The sequence below is a fragment of the Mobula birostris genome, chromosome 18 (genome assembly GCF_030028105.1).
Source record: "Mobula birostris isolate sMobBir1 chromosome 18, sMobBir1.hap1, whole genome shotgun sequence".
NCBI lineage: Eukaryota > Metazoa > Chordata > Chondrichthyes > Myliobatiformes > Myliobatidae > Mobula > Mobula birostris.
This window is the reverse complement of record NC_092387.1, coordinates 35199394-35220640: the sequence shown is the minus strand read 5'-3', so window position 1 is coordinate 35220640 and position 21247 is coordinate 35199394. Positions and strand designations below refer to the sequence as shown.

Below are 21247 nucleotides of genomic sequence, written 5' to 3'. Positions count from 1 at the left end.
CACCTCGGATTTTAGAATTTTCTCCCTATTTAGAAAATAGTCTCTGTTTTTATTTCTTCTACCAAGATGCATGACCATACGCTTCCCATACACTATATTCCATCTGCCATCTTTGTCCATTCTCCACATCTGTCTAAGTCCTCCTGTATCCTCTCTGCTTCACCAACACTATTTCCCCCTCCACCTACATTTGTATCGTCTGCAAATTTGACCACAAAGCCAACAATTTCGTCATCCAAATCACTGACATACATTGTAAAGAGATGTGGTCTCAACACCTGCCCCTGTGGAAGACCAGTAGTCATTGGCAGACAATTCGAAAAGAACCTTTTATTCCCCCTCTTTGCCTTCTGCCAATCAGCCAATGCTCTATCTATGCTAGTATCTTTCCTGTATTACTCTGGGTTATTAACTTGTTTAGCAGCATCTTGTGCCACGTCTTGTCAAAGGTCTTCTGAAAATCCAAGTAAGTAACATCTTGTCTGTTATTTCCTCAAAGAATTTTAACAGGTTTATAGGCAAGATTTTCCCTTAAGGAAACCATATTGACTTTGGCCTATTTTGTCATGTGCCTCCAAGTATCCTGAAACCACACCCTTAACAATTATCTCCAACATCTTTCCAACCACTGAGGTCAGGCTAACTGGCCTATGATTTTCTTTCTTCTGCCTCCCTTCTTGAAGAGTGCAGTAACATTTGCAATTTTCCAGTCCTCCGGAACTGTGCCAGACTTTATTAATTCTTGATAGATCAATAAATCTGCTGCCTCCACAATCCCTTCAGCTGCCTCTTTTGGACCCCTAGGGTATAGTTCATCAGGTCCAGATGACTTATCTATTTTCAAGCCTTCCAGTTTCTCAAGCACCATCTCCCTGGTAATAGCAACTGCATTCACTTCTGCCCCTTGACACTCTCAAAATTCCAGGATACTACTCGTGCCTTCCACAGTGAAGACTGATGCAAAATAGTTGTGCAGTTCATCCGCCCTTTCCTTGTTCCCCATTACCATCTCTCCAGCATCAATTTCCAATGGTCCAATATCTACTCTCACCTCTCTTTTATTTCTTATATCTGAAGAAAAACTGTTGGTATCATTTTTGATATTACTGGCTAGCTTACCTTCATATTTCATCTTTTCCCTACTTATGATTATTTTTAGTTGTGTTCTGTTGGTTTCTTTAAATTTCCCAATCCTATAATTTCCCTCTGATTTTGCTCAATTATATGCCCTCTCTTTGGCTTTTATGTTGGCTTTGACTTCCCTTGTCAGCCACGGTTGCGTCATTCTAAATTCAGAATACTTTCTTTTCTTTGATATGTATCCATCCTGCACCTTCCAAATTGCTCCCAGAACTTCCAGCCATTGCTGTTCTGCCGTCATCCCTGCTAGTGTCCCTTTCCAATCAACTTTGCCCAGCTCCTTTCTCATGCCTCTGTAATTCCATTTACTCCACTGTAATACTCATTCATCCGACTTTAGCTTTGCCCTCTCAAACTTCAGGGTGAATTCTGTTATATTATGATCACTGTTACCTCAGGGTTCCATTACCTTAAGCTCCCTGATCATATCCAGCCATTACACAACACCTAATCCAGAATTGCTGATCCCCTAGCGGGCTCAACCTCAAGCTGCTCCAAAAAGCCATCTCAGAGGCTTTCCACAAATTCTCTCTCTTGAGATCCAGCACGAGCTTAATTTTCCCAATCTGTCTGCATTTTGAGATCCCCAAAGACTAACATAACATTGCCTTTACGACATGCTTTTTCAATCTCCCGCTGTAATTTGTAGACACATCCTGGCTGCTTCTCAGATTCCAATCATGAGCTTCTTACCCTTGCAGTTTCTTAACTCTACCCATAAGGATTTTACATCTTCCGATCCTACGTCACCCCTTTTTAAAGATCTGATTTCATTTTTACCAGCAGAGCCACTCCTCGTCCTTTGCCTACCTGCCTGTCCTTTCAATAGATTGTGTATCCTTGGATATTAAGCTCCCGACTACTATTGCCTTTCAGCCATGGCACTGTGATACCCTCAACGTCATACCTGCCGATCTTTAACCTTGCTACAAGATCTTAGTTCTTATACTGCGTGCACACAAATATAACACCTTCAGTCCTGTATTTGTCACCTTTCTCAATTTTGCTCCCCTGCAACACATCCTGACTGCAGTTTTACCTCCTATCATCTGCTGGTCCTTGCTGACGATCTCACTATACACTACCTCTGCTTGTAAACCAACATCCTTATCTTCAGCCCTATCACTCCAGTTCCCAGCCCCCCGCCAAATAAGTTTAAACCGTCCCCAACAAACCAGCCCGCAAGGATATTGGTCCCCCTCTGGTTCAGGTGTGGCCCGTCCCTTTTGTAGAGGTCATACCTACCCCAGAAGAGATCCTGATGATCCATCGATCTGAAACCCTGCCTCCTGCACTGACTCCTCAGCCACGCATTCATCTGCCAAATCACCCTATTCTTGCCTTCATTGGCACATGGCAGAGGCAATAATCGAGAGATTGTTACTCTGGAGTTCCTGCTTTTCAGCTTTCTACTCAGCCCTCTAAAGCCTCCGTTTAGGACCTCCTCTCTTTTCCGTCCTATGTCATTGGTACCAATACGTACCAAGATGCCTGGCTGCGCACCCTCCCCCTTTAGAATGTTACGGACATAATCCGAGATGTCCATGACCTTCGCATCTAGGAGGCAACATACCATATGGGTCTCTCTATCACATCCACAGACTCGCCTATCTACTCCTCTAACTATGGAATCTCCTATCACCACTGCATTTCTCCTCCGCCCCCTTCCCTTCTGAACCATAGTGCCAGACTCAGCTCCAGAGACCCAGTCTCTACGGCTCCCCCTGGTAGATCTTCCCCCTCAATAGTATCCAAAATTGTATACTTGTTATTGAGGGGGACACCACAGTGGTACTCTGTACCAACTGCCTATCTCCCTTCTCTCTCCTGACGGTCACCCGCTCATCTGCCTCCTGCAACGAAGGGGTGACTCCCTCCAGGTAGCTCCTATCTATCATCTCCTCAGTTTCCCTTATGGCTGAAGGTCATCGAGTTGCAGTTCCTGGTTTTTAACAGGTTCTCTGAGGAGCTGCTGCTTGATGCACCTGGTGCAGATGTGGTCATCTGTGAAGCTGAAGGTCTCCACGATTCCCACGTCTCACATAAAGAACCGAACACAGCCCCCAGAGCCATTCTTACTGCCCTAGCTATACACCAACAGATGAAGAATGAGCAAGAAAAAGCTTACCAGATACTTACATCACCCACGCCTGTTATCGCCCGAGGGGCTAGATCAATCAGCTGGCTGAGTGATGTCGCAGTAACAACCTGACGTCAGTAAGACCAAAGAATTGATTGTAGACTTCAGGGGACACACACCAGTCCTCATCGAGGGACCAGAGGTGGAAAGGGTGAGCAATTTTATGTTCCTGGGTGTCAACATCTCTGAAAGTCCATCTTGTGCCAAGTACAGTTACAAAGAAGGCTCGACAGTGGTTATATTTCATTAGGAGTCTGAGGAGATTTGGTATGTCATCAAAGGCACTTGCCAATTTCTACAGAAGTACTATGGAAACCATCCTAACTAATTGCATCTCCATCTGGGGGAGCGGAGCAGTGCACAGGATTGGAAAAAACTGCGGGAATTCCTGAGCTCAGCCAGCTCCATCATGGGCCCTCGCCTCCCCAGCATCGCGGACACCTTCACAAGGTGATGCCTCAAAAAGGTGATATCTATCATTAAGGACCCCCATCACCCAGGAAATGTCCTCTTTGCATTGCTACCATCAAGGAGTGGGTACAGGAGCTGGGACATGCAACACACTCAATGATTCAGGAGTAGCTTATTCCCCTCTGCCACCCAATTGCTGAATGGATATTGAACCCATGAACACTACCTCACTACTTTTTTTGCTTTTTGCACTATTTGTTTAGTTTAACTTTTTTTTTGCTCAGCATAATAAAACTTTCAATTTCCAGGTACATTTACATTTCTTCCCCTCACAGATATCAGCTATCAGAACACTTCCATCAAAGTATAGATATCACCATCACATCCTATACAAAAGCCCTTATTAGTATAGCAGACAGGTTTATATCTACATATTGTAGAAAAGGTTGCCATGTTTTATGAAAACTATTTGTTTTTAAGTGTACCATACATGTTAAAAATTCCAAAGGAATGAATTCCATGATTAATTTACGCCAACCAGAAAGTCCAGGGGCCTTATCAGATATCCAACAAAGTAAAATGTTCTTCCTCGCACAAAAAGTAACTTTTTTAACATACATATCAAACTTCTTACTGTAGTTTACAGTTTTGCAATATTCTGCTGCTGCATAACAACAAATCTCATGACATGTGCCAGTGATATTAAACCTGATTCTGATTCCAGTTCATTCAGCAAAGGAAATGGTCCCCACAGCCCATCAAATCCATGAACACTGATCCTGCACTAATCCCATTAACTGCCCCAGATTCTTCCACTTACCTACAGTACACACTCGGGACAATTCACATTGCCTGACGAACCGACCCAGCTGTACATCTTCAGAATATAGGAGGAAGCCCGAGCACTCGGAGGAAACCCACATAGCAACAGGGAGAACATGCAAATTCCACACAAGCAGTGCTGGAGGTCAGAATTAAACTCTGATCACTGGGGTCGTGAGGCAGCAACTCTTCTAACTCCCTAACTGCAGCACCTCACAATTAAATCATTACACTCTTTGCAATATAGCATATGGGATGCTATCTTGCTTGAAATATTTGGGAGTTGAGAGATCTAAGTCATATTAGGTGTCAATTAATAAACCTGCTGGAAATTGGCAGGTAAGTTTTCTTTTTATAGAAACTATAAAGTTCAAAGATACTGTTGTTTGTAAAATCCTTTCATGTTTTTAAAGATTATACCTTGTGCAGGCTTTTGCATTTATGTATCACTGGTTACTCTTGTTTGCATGTGCTGCTGACACAGATCAGGCTGTTACATGCTTTACAAAATTTTTCTCAGCTTTATGTAATTAGACACCATTTCCTGCTATGATGAACTCCTCTACAGCATACCTTGTCTGTTGCTGGCTAGTGGAAGTTAATCCCCCCCAGTTATTGCAGCTTATCTAATGATTAAACATGCTTTTTACAAAATTTAGCTTTACAAACACTTCTGAAAGTTAAATTAGTTACTTGAATTGATTGCAATCAACTGCATGTCCAGCTGTAGCTTCCTGTGCGTTCAATATAATCAGTTTTCAGTTCTCTAAATTGTACACTGTATTAAAAATCTAATGTAGAAATGAACAACGAACAGTGATCACAATCTCCAAATGGTATTTACACACCTTTTAGCATATACTTCAGTGTACCAAGCAGTAAGGTAAAAAAAAAGTGTTTATTTCTTTAGTGTGAACTAAACTGTTAGGCATAGCCTAGCAGCCAGTGCTGCTGCCTCATTCGTCCAGCCACCCAAGGTGTGATCCAGGCATTAAGTCTACGCTTTCTCCCCATGGTGTATAGATTTCCACAGCTGCTCTGTTTTCCTTCCACATCCCAAAGATAGCAGGTTACTTGGTGACTGTAAGAAGCACTTTATTGTCAATAGGATCAAGGGGAGTATGAGAGGATACGTTGCAAATATACAGGGAAATGAGAGGAAGAATAGAACTGATAGATTGCTCTGTTGTGATTCTAATGGGCTGAATGGCCTCCTTCTATATTGTAACAAGCTTAAATGGAAATGTAGTAGAATTTAAGTTTAACGTTTTATGCATTGCTAAACTGAATATCCCAAATAAAAGCCTTTTATTTCATTATAACTTTGGCTCAACCTTAATCTTCATTTGTTTTAATTGCTCCTTGTTTTAAATAATCCTTGATAGCCTTTCCACATATAATCTAGTGTGGCCTGTTTAGTTTTATTTGTTTGCACAATGATGAAAAGAAATGTACTTCTGGGAATGCTCTTTTAAAGGAGAACACCTATCATTCCTTAATTTGCAAGGTGTAGCTGATGTCCTGAAGGTATTCTACTGTGGGATGGGAAAAGTGTAAAATCAACATTGTATCATCTTCAAGTCCTGCTCTGTATCTCACTCACTTACTCACACAAGTCAAATGCAGTGTTGTTTGGGTTGCTAGAACATAATGGTCCTCCTCTTGGTATCATTTTCACAGCTTCCCGCTCCTCCATGGTCAAAACAAAATTCCACCATCAACTCAGAGTGCAAAATACCTGGAGAGTGCGTTTATAGAAATTGCTGGGATTCAGTATGGTCTCACCGCATATGGTGCCCTCCCATTCAGCAGATGCACCAGCCTGCGTTGATCCAGACAGGAGTGACAGGAGTGGGGAAACTTTGAAATCCTCAATGAACTGGAATTTATCATTGCAATGTTGTGGAATTGGAATTTGAATCAGATTTAATCTCATCGGCATATGTTGTGAAATTTGTGAACTTTGCAGCAGCAATACAATGCAATATGTGATAAATAAACAAAAAAACTGAATTACAGTAAGTATATATATCTCTATATTAAATGGTTAAATTGAGGTAAGTATTGCAAAAAGAAACAGAAATTTTTAAAATAAGTGATGAGGTAGTGTTCAAGGATTCAATTTCTATTTAGGAATCGGATGGCTGAGGGGAAGAAGCTGTTCCTGAATTGCTGAGTGTGAGCCTTCAGGCTCCTGTATCTCCTTCCCTTTGGTAACAATGAGAAGAGGACATGTCCTGGGTGGTGGAAGTCCTTGATGATGGAAGATACTTTTCTGAGGTACCGCTCCTAGCAAAATTAGTCAGCTCCATCATGGGTACTAGCCTCCAGAGTGTCCAAGATATCTTCAAGGAACAGTGCCTTAGGAAGGCAGCATCCATCATTAAGGATCCCCACCACCCAGGACGTGCCCTCTCACTGTTTCCATCAGGAAGGAGGTACAGAAGCCTGAAGACACACACTCAGATATTCAGGAACAGCTTCTTCCCCTCTGCCACCCAATTTCTGAATGGACATTGAACCTAAGAACAATACCTCACCGCCTTTATTTCTGTTTTTTTTTGCATGACTTATTTGAACTTAACTATTGAATATACCTGTGTTTATATGTAATATATATAGACTTAATTTAACCCTGTTTTTCTCTGTATTTATTTATTATGTATTTCACTGTCCTGCTGCTGTAAAGTTAACAAATCTCATGACATTTGCCAATGATATTAAATCTGATTCTGTTTATGAAGATGTCTTCATTAACGGAGACTGGTACCCACGAAGGAGAGCTACCACTCAACTACTTGGTATATCTCTTATTTGGTACGACCTCTTATCACCATATGAGATTCTGCCAACACCATCAGCAAATTTATAGATGGTATTTGAGCTATGCCTAGCCACCCAGTCATGTGTATAGAAAGAGTAGAGCAGTGGGCTAAGCACACACTCCTGAGGTGCGCCAGTGTTGATTGTCAGCAAGGTGGAGATGTTATCACCAAGCCTCAGTGTTGCAACACAAGGCCCTGCTCTCTGGTATTCAGTGAAGTAGAAGCTTAATATTCCTGCTCAGGTGTGTGCTTAACCAAAAAAGCTAAGTGTGAAGGTGCCAGCCACAGGTATAACTGTGGCCGTGCCTCTAGAAGATCTGTCCCAATGTCCTTATGTCATTAAACTTTAGCTGATAATGCTCCTTCAAAACTATGTTGACACATTGTACAAAAACACAAAATGTTGTATACAGGCATCAAGGAAGAATGTGTATTGATATTTTGCTATTCCATCTTCATGGGAACTTCTGCTACACCACATATTAAATATGTTTATGTTCAAATGCTACTTTGTTGTGATGTAACAAACTGTGTACAGCATGATAATTTGGGTGAAAGTTTGCAAGAGCATCAGAGATGCCAGAATGTTTTAACTTTCCCCAAACTGACCTAGTCCCATCTGATCATTTCACTGGGACCATCATCAACTGGACACATCATCTAACTGATGTTGCTTCCAACATCAGTTGCCTGTCCCAGTACTGCCCCGAACCCAAGGTGGAGGGGTTCAGCTTGGAGCTTGACTATCTGTCTCAAGGCAAGGGGCAACCGAAGACAAGGTCAAGAAAAATAGCTTGGAAATTAATTCAGGATCTGGGAGACCTCCAGAGAAAGCTGATGATGTTATAAAGCAAACAGACTTACGCATTAGGTTGGAATTAACTATAGCAGAAAGAATTAAACAAAAAAAGTCTGTAAATTCCTAGTGGAAAGCAGATGTTAAACAGAAGTAAACAAATACAATTGATGTCATGACCTTTAATAAAGACTGAACGAGGCAAGTCAGGATGGAGAACAGAGTGTTTCCATGGCACCAAGACTTTCCCACCAGAGCCCAGCCGAACGGCCCCTCTAAGTGTCAGACCACAGCCCAGCATCCATCACTGGCAGGCTCCCATCAAAACGCATTCCTCCAATGTCGAAAGTTTCCCACAGAAGCATTCCTCTCTAATACAGTATCTCTCCAACGTCCCGCTCTCTACTGAACGCAAATCTTCCAATGCTAACAATCTCTTCCACTGTCCCATCTCTCTTAAAAGCTCCCCTCTGTCTAATACCCTCACCCTTCCAGTGGAATTTTTCTCACTATTGCCCTGAAACCCATCCCTGGAATCCCACCCTCGACATTTGCTGCGCCATTTCCGTCAGGTTGATCGTCATAAATAATTACCCCCTCCCCCCTTTACCTTGAAATACTTCTCACAGAAAACCTTATCAGGAATGGAATGTCCTGGTTCATCCTGTTCGCCGCTCACTATTTTATGGCAAAGAGATATGGTCTCGGTTCACATCTTTCTGTAAATTAGAGACGTGAAATTGTCTATCGGCGATAGCTCTCGGCACCCACTGCCACGGGTGCTTGTGTATTCGTGTGTGGGACTCGGGTATTTAAGCATCACCAGGGGGAAGAATCTGTCTGGCTGCCGTTCGCCGTGCAATAAAGGAGAATGCAATTTACTGAGGTCACCAAAACGTCCGGTCCTACCCGTACGAACCCCGACCGGCCGCTCCACTCTCCGTGAGGAGTGAAGAGGCGAAAAAATTTATGCAAAGCAATAATTGTCGATGTACAAACTCATTGACAGAGAAAGCGAGCAAAATTGCCGGCCACCGCGGGAGAACAAATTACAGGGAAAGATAAAGATCCTTTGGAGTAATTGTAACATAAATGTTCACCGGGAGGGTACGGGGCGAGTACTTTCGACAAGTTCAGAGGGGACAGGCGGATAAACAAAAATTGTGTTGACATTTATTCGAACCCTTGACGATTGTTGGGCGGAGAGACGAAACATAAATGTCCCAGGTTACTGAGGCGAGAGATCGAACACAAATCTCTCGGTAGCGCGGACAGAGGGGATTAATTATATTCTTGGCATTTTGGTGTAGAAGTTGTATTCATAGCATTTCAGGCTGAGATAAAAGGTTAACCAGGTTTTACGATGCTTTACTGGAAGCGAAAAAAGAAACCAGATGTTCAGGCAGGCAGTGGGTGAGAGTGTGCAAAGGTGAACGACGGGGAAAGAGGAAATCAAGGGAAGTTAGTCAGTGAAGGTTTAGATTATGGGGGAATGAGGAGAGGACAAGGGTGGCGCAGCGGATGACAATGGCCAGGTTTAAGGTTTGACCCCACTCTGTGGAAAGGGTGGAGAGGCTCGGGAGGGTATCGGTTCCTACCGTGGTTCCCAGCTGAGGCGCGTCGCCCGTCGATTCATTCCACGCGGACATGGGTCCCACGGCGCTGCTGCAGTTGTGGTCCTGTTGACAGGGAGTCACAGTCCTGGCGTCACGACCACTCATCCTCCACAGCCTTGTTTCACCGTGCGTCCCAGACCGTAACCGCAGGGGAAAGCGGAGGGGACCCGCGGAGTGAAACTGTTGGCTGGATATTTATACAAAGTTGAGTAGTCGGTGGGTGGGAGAGATCGTCACGTTGACCTGGAGATCACAGAAAGGTGGGCGGGTTTGCTCTCTGAACAGCGTGTTGCAAGTGTTTGGGGCGATGAGCAGGGGCCCTTGGCTGTCATCACCGAGTGGGACGCCCCGAGCATTTCAGCGAGTTTTGCATGGAGTACACTCACACACTCGAAACATCTGGTCACCGTGCGAAACACCGCTTGCGCGGCCAGGCGGAGACGGTCCAATTTTCCCCCACAGATGCTGCTCGACCTCTTGAGTTCCTCGGCCAGTTCGTTGCTTCAGATTCCGCCGCCTGCAGATCCAACTGCTTTCTGCGTCTAACAGACTGTTTCCTGGACATTGTTAGGACACAAACGTCACTGCCAGCTCAAAGTGTCATGTTCTTTATTCTGCTGGAATAATTCATAAAAGTAAAACTCTGGGAAGCGAAAACCAGCCGCCCGCACTCCCGCCGGAGACAAGGAAGGGGTGCAGAGTTGGTGTAGAGGGCAGGAGAGCGGCTGGGCTGGAGGGAGGGGATAGGGCGACCACGGCTTGAAACTTGAGGCTGATTTCGCCATTCGCAGGTGGGACCCGACATGGAATTGTGGAACTAGCGAGTAAGGTAAAGTCAGTCAAGTTTATTGTCAAATGCACAAGTACGCACACCTATGCACAGGTGTAATGAAAAACTTAACCGCAGCTGCATCGCTGGCACATAGCATCGGATGAGCAACATCCACAAGAAAAACATTAACATAACTTATGCACATTTTTAAACAAAAAGGACTATTAGAACAAAGTAGTGCAGGGAGGCTGAAGTCACGGCGTTACTAAACTGAAGTAATAAGGTTTTTTGCGGGTTCGTTCAAGAACTGAATGGCTGAAGGGAAGTAGTTGTTCTCGAACCTGGTGATGCGGGACTTCTGCAATCTGGTTGATCTTTCATTCATCCTGTTATCGTTACTATTCTCTAGATTTGCTGCGTATGCCCGCAGGAAAATGAATCTCAGGGTTGTATATGATGGCATGTATGTACTTTGATAGTAACATTTACTTTGCACTTTGAACCTCAGGCTTCTGTCCCTCCTACCCTGTGGTAGTTGTGAAGTTGCGATAAGCTGGTATGGCCCAGGCGGTGGGGTTCTTTGTTAATGGATTTAGGTTTCTGAAGCAATTGCACCTGTAGATACCACCAGCTGTGGGGATGGATGTGCCCGCGGTGTAGAGCGCAGAGCCCACCGCTTTCTGAAGCTTCTTACGTGCCTGTGCGTTCCAATTGCTACGCCCGACCATGATACAACCACGGGCAACCCCAGGCCAAGAAAAAGTTAACGCTGGTGGGGGGCGGTGAGATTCTGCTGGGGAGGGTGTCGGTGTCGTAACTTCACGGAGACGTGGCATGTATCCGATAGCTTGATATGTATTTAATGGAGTACATTTTTAAAACAACTCTCTTGGTCTGCAGACTAAGCGCCTGAGATCAACAAAGTTAACGTTTCAGGTATAAAAGCAGAAAGGCTGGAAGCACTCAGTATCTGTGGAACCAGGAACAGTGGCAATGCCCGTTACTTCATGGTAACCTTTCAAGTCCCAGACATTAACTCTGTTTCCATCTCCACAGATGCCGCCTGGCTTGTTGAATGTTTCCAAGCATATTTTGTTATTTTTTTACTTATTGAGGTACAGTGGCAGAATGGGCCCTACTGGTCCTTCAAGCCATGCTGCCCAGCAATCCCCCGATTTAATCCTGGCCTAATCACGGGACAATTTACAATGACCAATTAACCTTCCAAGCGGTATGTCTTTGGACTGTGGGAGGAAACGGGAGCACGCGGAGGAAACCCACACGGTCACGGGGTGAACATATGAACTCCTTACAGGCGGCTGCAAGAATTGAACTCCAGGTCACTTGCACCGTTGAGCGCTTTGCTGACCACTATGCTACCATGCTGCCCCAGGTTTCTAGCACACACATTAAAAAAATCATCAGTAAGTCGGTTTATTATTGTCACAGGTACTGAGGTACAGCGAAAAACTTTGTTGTGCGTGTCATCTATAGGGTCATTTTGTTACATCAGTGCACTGAAGTTGCAAAAAGAAACACAATAACAGAATGCAGAATAAATTGTTACAGTTACAGAGAAAGTGCAGCGCAGGTAGGCAATAAAGCACAAGGCCATAACGAGGTAGATTGTGAAGTCAAGAGCCCATCTTATTTACCAGGGAATCAATCATTCAGTGATCTTATAATATTGGGACTGGAGCTGTCTATGAGCCTGGTAGTACGTGCTTTCAAACTTTAAAGACTGATGTCTTTTTATCAGTACTCATTCAGCACATTAACAGAATAGAATTGCAGAGGATAGAAGGAAGCCGTTGTGCCAGTGTTGGTCAGTCTAGAGCTAGACACGTCACACCACCTGCATGAAGATGCAAGATGCTAGAAGCTGGAACAAAAACATAAACAGCTGGAAGAAATCAGTTTCAAGACCAACCATCCTTTTGGGCAGATTACAAAAGCAAGGAAGTTACAATAAAGCTTTATAAAACACTGTTGAGTCCTCAGATGAAGAATTGTGTTCTATTTTTCACACTACCCTTTATAACTTCAAAAAGCAAGCAGGATTACTAGAATGGCATCATCAGCAAGAAGTTTCAATCTGTGCTTCAAGAAGCTATGGCTGCTAACCCTCGAGGCTGGGAGAATGTTTGATGATGATGTTCAAAATCTTTGCTGGTTTTGATGGAGTGAATAAGAAGAAACTCAATGAGCGCACAGTTGGCAAAAAGAACCAGGCATGACATGAGGTGCTGCCATCTGGAATGAACACCCAAGAGTGTGATGAAAATAATAATTAATAACAATATTAATAATCTTTAAGACTCAAGATTGTTTATTGTCACCTTTCAGTATGCAAAGAAAATTAAATGATTGCTGTTCAAGATCTGATCCAGCATAAAAAATGAAGATAAAGAGCACAATAAATGTAAATGCATAAAATGAGCTTATATACATAAACTGAGTGGCCACTTCATTAGGTACAGGACCTCCTGTACTTAGTAAAGTGGCTACTGAATGTATGTTCGTGGATTTCCACTGCTGTAGCCTATCCACTTCAAGGTTTGACTTGTTGTGTATTTAGAGATGCTCTTCTGCACACCACTGTGGTACCATGTGGTAATTTGAGTTACTGTCACCTCCCTGTCAGGTTGAACCAGTCTGCCCATTCTCCTCTGATCTTTCTCATTCATTAACGAGGCGCTTTCATCCACAGAACTGCCACTCACTGGATGGTTTATCACACCATTCTCTGTAATCTCTGGAGACTGTTGCACAAGAAACTCCCAGGACATCAGCAGTTTCTGAGATATTCAAACCACCCCATCTGGCACCAGCGATCATTCCAAGGTCAAAGTCACAGATGACATTTCTTCCCCAGTTTGATGTTTGGTCTGAACAACAACTGAGCCCCCTGACCATGGCTGCAAGGTTTTATGCACAGATTTGCTGCCATGTGATTGGTTGATTGGACATTTGCGTTAACGAGCATGTGTATCTATAAAGTGGCCACTGAGTGTAGACTGATCATGTGTCTATAAAGTGACATGAGGTACAGAAGTATCTGTACACAAGGTGACTCTGACAGAAAATGATAAAGTAGTGGTGGTGGCTTAATGGGTGCAGGTGTTAATCAACCTGATGGCTTTGTTTTGAAGGGAATTAGTTAAATTCTTGAACAAGTTCTTAACGGGGCTATGAGTAAAGGAATGGGAGGAAGGATAACTTGAATTGCTCTTCCAAAGAGTTGATGTGATTTGCCAAATGGCTTCATCTATCTATATCAGTTTTGACAGGTTTTATACCCTAGGGATGAAGTTTAATGGCAATAAAGATTAGGTTTGAAGATTAAAGATTAACTTTATTTGTCACATGTACATTGAAACATACAGTGAAATGCATTGTTTGCGCCAACAACCCAGACAATCCGAGGATTTGCTGGGGGCAACCTGCATACTTCTATCGGCAACATTTCATGCAGGCAACTTACTAAGTTATATTCATCCATTGATTTAGCTGCCACTGAAGAACAAAAAGGCTTGACAAAATTAATTTATTTTGAAAGACAGCTTCTAAATCTTTTTTGTGTCCTAAAGCACTTTGCAGACAATTCAATACTTTAGAGGAATGGCCATTGTTGATGATTCTTAAAGCCCAGGCCTTGTATTATTGTAACTGGATGTATGCATGCATATAATCTGTAACTTAAGGTAAGAGGAAATCTGGGGCAGGAAACATAATGGTACTTCTGGTTTGCACAGTGCTGTGTGGGACCTTGCTTTTGTTGGTACATTCAGACATTGAGAATCTAGAGAGTGTGATGCTATTAGAGCTCAGGTTGCCGGAGTGCAGAATTCAATCCTTGCATCATCTGTAAGGTATCTATATGTCCTCCCCTTTGAATACATTTGTTTTTTTCTCTTAGTGCTCCTGTTTCCTCCCACTTTCCCAAATGTACCGGTTAGGGGGTTAATTGGTCATTGTAAATTGTCCTGTGATTGAGTGCCCAAGTGGTGTGGGCTTCCATTGGTTCTATTATGGTTATTATTCTATGGATTTATTAAGTATGCCCAGAAGAAAATTAATATCAGGGTTGTAAATAGGCCAGGTTTAAATCAGGGGTTGCTGGGCGACGGCGCTCAAAGGGCTGGAAGGGCCTATTCCGTGTTGTATCTCAATAAATAAATAAATAAATAAACACCAAGGAGATTTCTTAAACTCTTCCTTCACTTTAATGTCTCATCAACACAATTGCTCTGGAGCTTCAGCCATACTTCAGATTTGAGTAAGCTGCTGACTGCCTGGCCCATACGGAGTACAATGGAAACATCCAATGATTAGCCAAACTTCAGCACCTGCTCCTTGTTCTGATCTTAACTGTGATGTTATGTCTTCTTTTTGATGTAACAGAAGCCCCTCAGTGCACGTGCAGACATCAAACATAACACGCTGCTCTAAAAGGGGCTTAAAGTATTAGGAACGGTGCCATAATAATGTTGATGGGCCGTGTCGGTGCAGATGTTGAATAGTGCCTTAGGCTATTAATAATAAAGATGAAGCTGCTATGCCTTCCCCAGCTTAGGCAGACCTTGTCCAGATAGATGTGCTTGGTATTGTAAAACAGACGTGCTGTGTAAAGACAGAACTTCAACTGATGTGGTATGGAGTGATCCAGGACGGAGTGGGGACAATGAGTGTGGTTTCCACTGTCAGTTGCATTGCCTTTGCTGCATGCTGATTGTGTACATTCTTCAACGTAACTGGCATCTGAGTTACCTGGAACCGGTCAATCTTTGGGTCCTCACAAATAGGCAGTCTGCTGTTCTAGTGAATGCATATATAGCTGGTATAACAGCATGGGAGATGTTGAACTCTCTAGCATGCTATCATCTCCTATCACTAGGGATACTGTACAGGGGCAAACTCAAGCTAACCCTCAGTACTAACTTCTTCATTTCCCACCTGCACCAGCTGCAATTTTCATCTGGGTATCTTTCAGTTGAACAGATCCTGGACTGCCACAGCTCAGGGTGGCGTGCAGATTCACCAGCAAATACTGAGGCTTACCTGTACCTACCTTCTGTCTTCTTAACCACAGGACATGGGAGGGTGAGCTGATATGGGACATGAAGTGGGGGGGGGAGTGGCCTGTGAATGACTTAAGAGGATGGAGGGAGAGAAAATACTTCTGGAAAGAATCAAGATCAAGAATGAAGCTGTTCAAGAGCAAAATTAGGAAGCATCTTCTCATTTTTTTTTAATGAGAAAGGAGGAGGCCATTTGGGTCTTCCCCCTTCTGCTTATTTCCCTGTAGCCTTGCACCTCACTTCCTCTCACGTGCCTGTTGAGTCCTCTTTAATTCTTTTGTAAAGTGTCTACACTAGTGATCAGTTACAGTAACCAAGTAACCTGCCAGCACGACTTCAGAATGTGTGAGTGAACCAGAGGGAAAACCAGTCACAGGGAGAATTAAAAACGCAAACAAGGGGAATTCTGCAGATGCTGGAAATTCAAGCAACACACATCAAAGTTGCTGGTGAACACAGCAGGCCAGGCAGCATCTCTAGGAAGAGGTGCAGTCGACGTTTCAGGCCGAGACCACGGGGAGAATTACCGTCCACACAACAGGAACCTGGAAATCTCTTCCACTGGGGCTATGGGTGCTAAGGCAACTGGGGCTGAGAACAATTTAGCTTCAAGAGGCTAGGATACCAAGGAATGTGGATCAAAATAGAGTGGAAGTGCGGGTTAACCTTGATCTCACCTTTAGAGGCCACATATCCTTCATCTGTCCCCATCTCATATGTTATGCGGTTCCTTTAACACAAACAAGGTGATAAGATGAAGGATTGGAGCAGCTGATTTAGAGCTGTGTGGCTGGGCTGATGCCTGTGTAGAGTTTTCATGTAATTGCTCTGAATGTAGGTGTCCCCCTGCATGCTCTAGTTTCCCTATATCTCAGGGGCATACAATCTCAGATCAATTGGCCCCTGTAAATAGAGTGTTTAGAATCTCAGGGGAAAGGAAAAGGCTGTGGAGAAAATAAAACTAGATTAGTGTAAGTGGGTGCTTGATGGGCAGCAGGGAGCCCGAGGACCAATGGGCCTGTTTCTATACTGAATTGATTATAGACGCTATGACTGTCAGTGGGTAGAGGAGCTCTCATCATGTGATAACTAACATTTATCCCTGCTCTGTTAAACCTGGTTTGCATCATTTTTGATGCTATAAAAGGTTTAAAATAAATTACATCTCTCCTCAGTATTTTACAGGTTTCCTAAAGTGCATTGCTTAAAGAGAAGCTGCTGCCAATTGGTCCTCAGTATGGTGCCACTAAGTGGCAGTGAAATAGAAGGTTGAGCAAAATATTTTAGTAGTATCAGCAAAGGAATAAATATTTTTGAGGGGTTGGTCATGTTTAGAATTAACTCCTGCCTGAGCAAGGAGCTGGCCCCACTACAATTTGCCTACCACCACAGCAGATCTGCAACGAATGCAATCTCACTGGCTCTCCGTTCGGGCTTGGACAAACTGGACAACCGCAATAACTGCATCAGTCTGCTTTTTATTGATTACATCTCATTGTTCAAAACCATCATCCCCTCAGTACTAATCAACAAGCTTCAAGACTTGGGCCTCTGTATCTCCTTTGCAACTGGATGATTGACCTCCTCACTGGCCAATGCAGATCAGGAGGTCTTTGGAGCAGCTTCTTCCCTTTTGCATCAGGTTTCAATGTAGTCTGTGAACCTATGGACATTACCTCACTATTTTGTTCTCTGTTTGCACTATTTATTAATTTATCTACCTATTTATTTGCATTTATATTTGAAACACCCTGGTTTCCTTGGCTGCATCAGTCTAGGGAAGACACTCTCAAATCCTGCCAAACTCATGACATTGAGATAGCTCATCCCACCCCAAACCCCGGTTTGTGTGAATGCTGTTTAATTTGCAACCCTGTTACAAATTAGTGCCAGGAAATAACAGACAGTACACTGCATACGATTAAAGGAATTGTATTTATTAAACTTAACTAAACTAAAGGGTTATAAAGAATAACAAATGAAAAGGGCCCATTCTAATTAAACAGTCAAATGTGCACAAGTTGGAGCTGAACTTGAACTTCTCTGCCACCCTCGGTCCGCATGAAAGCACACACCACCTTCCGAACGTCGTTAGCAATCCATCTCCAACAAATGGGTTTCCCACTGGATTGTATGCTATGACCAGTTCTCCCCAGCATCTTCTCTCTTCACCTCTCGCTGAACACAAGCCCAAGACCAACCTTTTTGTCCCTCACCAAGAAAACCTCCTGCTAATTGGATGGCCCACATTCCACATCATCCCTTATCTTCAACAATAACCCAAACAGGCTGAAAACAGAACAGACTGCTCTTACAGAGCTGCTAAGTAAAATACCTACAGCATAACAGTAAAGACATGAACCAGGCATTATATATTCTTATTGTAATTTATAGACATTTTTATGTATTATATCTTACTGCTGCCATAAAAGAATAAACTTCACGACTTATGTTAGAGATACTAAATCTGATTCTGATTTACCAAGGGTAGCCTCCAAGCTACACCTTGTACAGTGCTATGGGACCATTCATGTCCATCTGAAAAGGTACATAAAGCTACAGGTTGATATATCATCCAAAAGGGAATGGGATTGCTTTGTATGTTGTATATATGCATACACAGTCCAATTACTGTATAAAAATGAAATGATATGGGAAGTCGAGGATTTCACGTTATGGAAAAAGGGAGACATCCTGTGAGTTGAATATGGCCATGACTTTTGCTTTGGAGCATTTGGACATGGAGGAATTCCACATGTGTTCACTGTCCAATGGCAAGAGCTGCTCACTTGGCTAAAACCTCCACAAACTTCAGTTGTGCCCCTCATGTGGTTGCAGGTTTTCACTACTCTCAAATGGATACTCCTTGAGCAGAACCATACGGCTGGTGAGAATCAGGTACCCAACAGGTAGGCCCCCTTTCAGTCACTACCGCTGGGCACACTCCCATTCCATCCATGCTGTTGACCTTTGCATTCTCCAGATGTCAAGGCGGCCTACGTGCCCAATAATCTACACCTATTTTGCCCACCAATTCTCAATCACGAACACTTGAATTCTACATTGACTATTGTCTCAACTACCTCATCTCAACTTTTCAAACACTGCATGAACCCCTTAACTAAATAGCTGAATTGTTGGTTGTTCTGCGATCATTAACAATACAATTGCTCTCTACACTGAGCTTTAGATTCGATAGATGTTGTTGAAGTATCATCTATCTCTGGACCTAATAACACTGTCAGCACAGCTACCACCAACAATATGTTGCCTTCTCTTGACCCTTCTACTATCCTTTCTATGTTGCCAACATCATGCTCTAAGACTGATTGGTGAATGTTGAAGTTGTGCATAATTATTTGATTTGCACCCTCCTTCCATCTCCCAATATCCCAATTCTGCATCTCTCACTTTCTGGGTGGTGTCAGTGCACAGCTTCTGTTGTACTGCGTCCATTGTCTCTCCTCTACTTTCCCCTCCAAAGTGAGTGGAAAAGTCTCAACTTTATTCTGTCTGTTAATCATTAACATTTCATCAAATCCATATACCATTAAGGAGTGAGATGTGGTTCAATAGCTGTTAGGAATACTGAACACTGATCTTTCATGGTCATGTTCAACCCGTCCTTTATTACTGAGTTGACTTTCCACCTTCTCAGTGGAAGCTGAGCAGACAGGAGAAGAGAATTTTATTCAATCACCCTTTGTAACTTGTGACAAAGGTCTTAATTCCTCAATCATGCAGAACATAGCATTTCACCAGAATGACTTCAAGGCTATTCACGTTGCTGTCAGTTTATACCAATAGGTGCTTTTATACAGCAGTCAGTAAAAACCCTTTTAGAATGTGAGCCACTTTCCAATCTGAAGAGGTACTTTGTAAGCTTTCGGTTGACAATGCCAGCACAGTTCTCTACGCCGTTGTCGGTTCTGATGACCCATGACAGAGTTTGTGAACTGGAACCACCCAGCAAGTCAGAGATATGGAAGTTGTGTATTGGGAGGTTACAGATCCACTAGACTAACCTTCTCGATTATCGTACAACTGTAGACCCTTAGCACGGTTGGAAGATACGTCAGTGCACCAAAGTCTTTAAGTACTTAAAATAAATTATGCCTTATGATTATAGTTTTACATTTACTAACAATACAAGGTGCCTGATTGGTGCCACAGTGAATATAAGAATAAGATTTCATTTGCACTTTGAGTGTGGAAAACAGAAGTCTGAAATTAATCACTTAAGTTTAAACAAGGACAGTCACAGGAATATGGAGACACTGGAGAGGGAAAATAGACCAGAAGGAAAGACAATCGATAAACAGTGAGAGACATTTATGTAATTTTTTCACAACTTTCAACAACAATATGGAGTAATGGATACTCTGTAAGAAGGATCAATACACATTCCTTAATGCAATGTGGTTTGCTGGACTATCAGGGACAATTGGTTTAGGTTCTAATGTCTAGGATTGAGTGGGCAGACCATAAACAGGCAAGAGAAAGGGCACAGACTGCCAGGTGGGAAATCCCAGTGCATCTGGAAGATCAGAGAGCCCAGAGATGGTTGAGGGAGAGGCCATTACACAATGAAAGAATCAAAAACAGAATCAGGTTTATTGTATGTTATGCAGTTTGTTTTGTGGCAGCAGTACAGTGCAAGACATAAGGTTACTATAAGTTACAAAAAAGCATAAGTAGTGCAAAAGGCATGGGTTAATGGACTGTAGAAAAATCTGATAGTAGAGGGGAAGAAATGGTTCCTAAAATGTTGAGGGTGGGTTTTCAGGCTCCTGATGCTCCTTCCCGATGATAGTGACAAGAAGAGGATGTGTCCTCTGTGATGGATGCCACCTGATCGAAGCACAAGCTCTTGATGATATCTGTGATGGTGGGGAGGACTGTGCCTGTGATGGGACTGACTGGGTCTACAACCTCTGCAGCCTCTTGCAACACTGTACGTTGGAGGCTCCATACCAAGCTGCAAAGCAGCCAGTCAGAATGTTTTCCACTGTACGTTTGTAGAAATTTGTAAGTCTTTGGTGGCATACCAAATCTACTGAAACTCATAATGAAGTAGAGCTACTGGCGTGCCTATTTTGTATTTGCATCAATGTGTTGGGCCCAAGGTAGATTCTATGAGATTATGACACCTTGTAATTTGAAACTGCAGACCTCCATATGAAGACTGGTGTGTATTCGTCCAAAGTCCCCTTCCTGAAGTCTATAATCAATTCCTTGGTCTTAGACCATAACCATAAGACCATAGCCATAAGACCATAAAGTATAGGAGCAGAATTAGTCCATTTGGTTCATCATGGCTGAACCAACTTTCCTCTCAGCCCCAATCTCCCATGCCCTAACCAATCAAGAATCTATCAATCTCTGTCTTAAATATACATAAAGATTTGGCCTCCACAGATGCCTGTGGCAAAGAAATCCACAGATTCACCACTCCCTGACTAAAGAAATTCCTCATCTCCATTGTAAAAGGATGCCCCTCTATTCTGAAGCTGTGTCCTCTGGTCTTAGACTTTCCCAGCAGAGGAAGCACCTTTTCCACATCCACTCTATCAAGGCCTTTCACTATCCAATAAGCTTCAAAGAGGTCACCCCTCATTCATATGAATTCCAGTGAATACAGGCC

General features: G+C 43.1%; 1 protein-coding gene across 1 annotated transcript in view; it reads right to left on the bottom strand.

The window, feature by feature from the left end:
* Window positions 1-9855, bottom strand: part of opn4a (opsin 4a (melanopsin)) — a 58556-nt gene extending 48701 nt beyond the window's left edge. Inside the window, exon 1 of the mRNA XM_072282971.1 lies at window positions 9733-9855. Coding sequence (XP_072139072.1) covers window positions 9733-9855 — 123 coding nt within the window. The remainder of the gene's footprint in view (window positions 1-9732) is intronic.
* Window positions 9856-21247: the final 11392 nt, after the last annotated feature.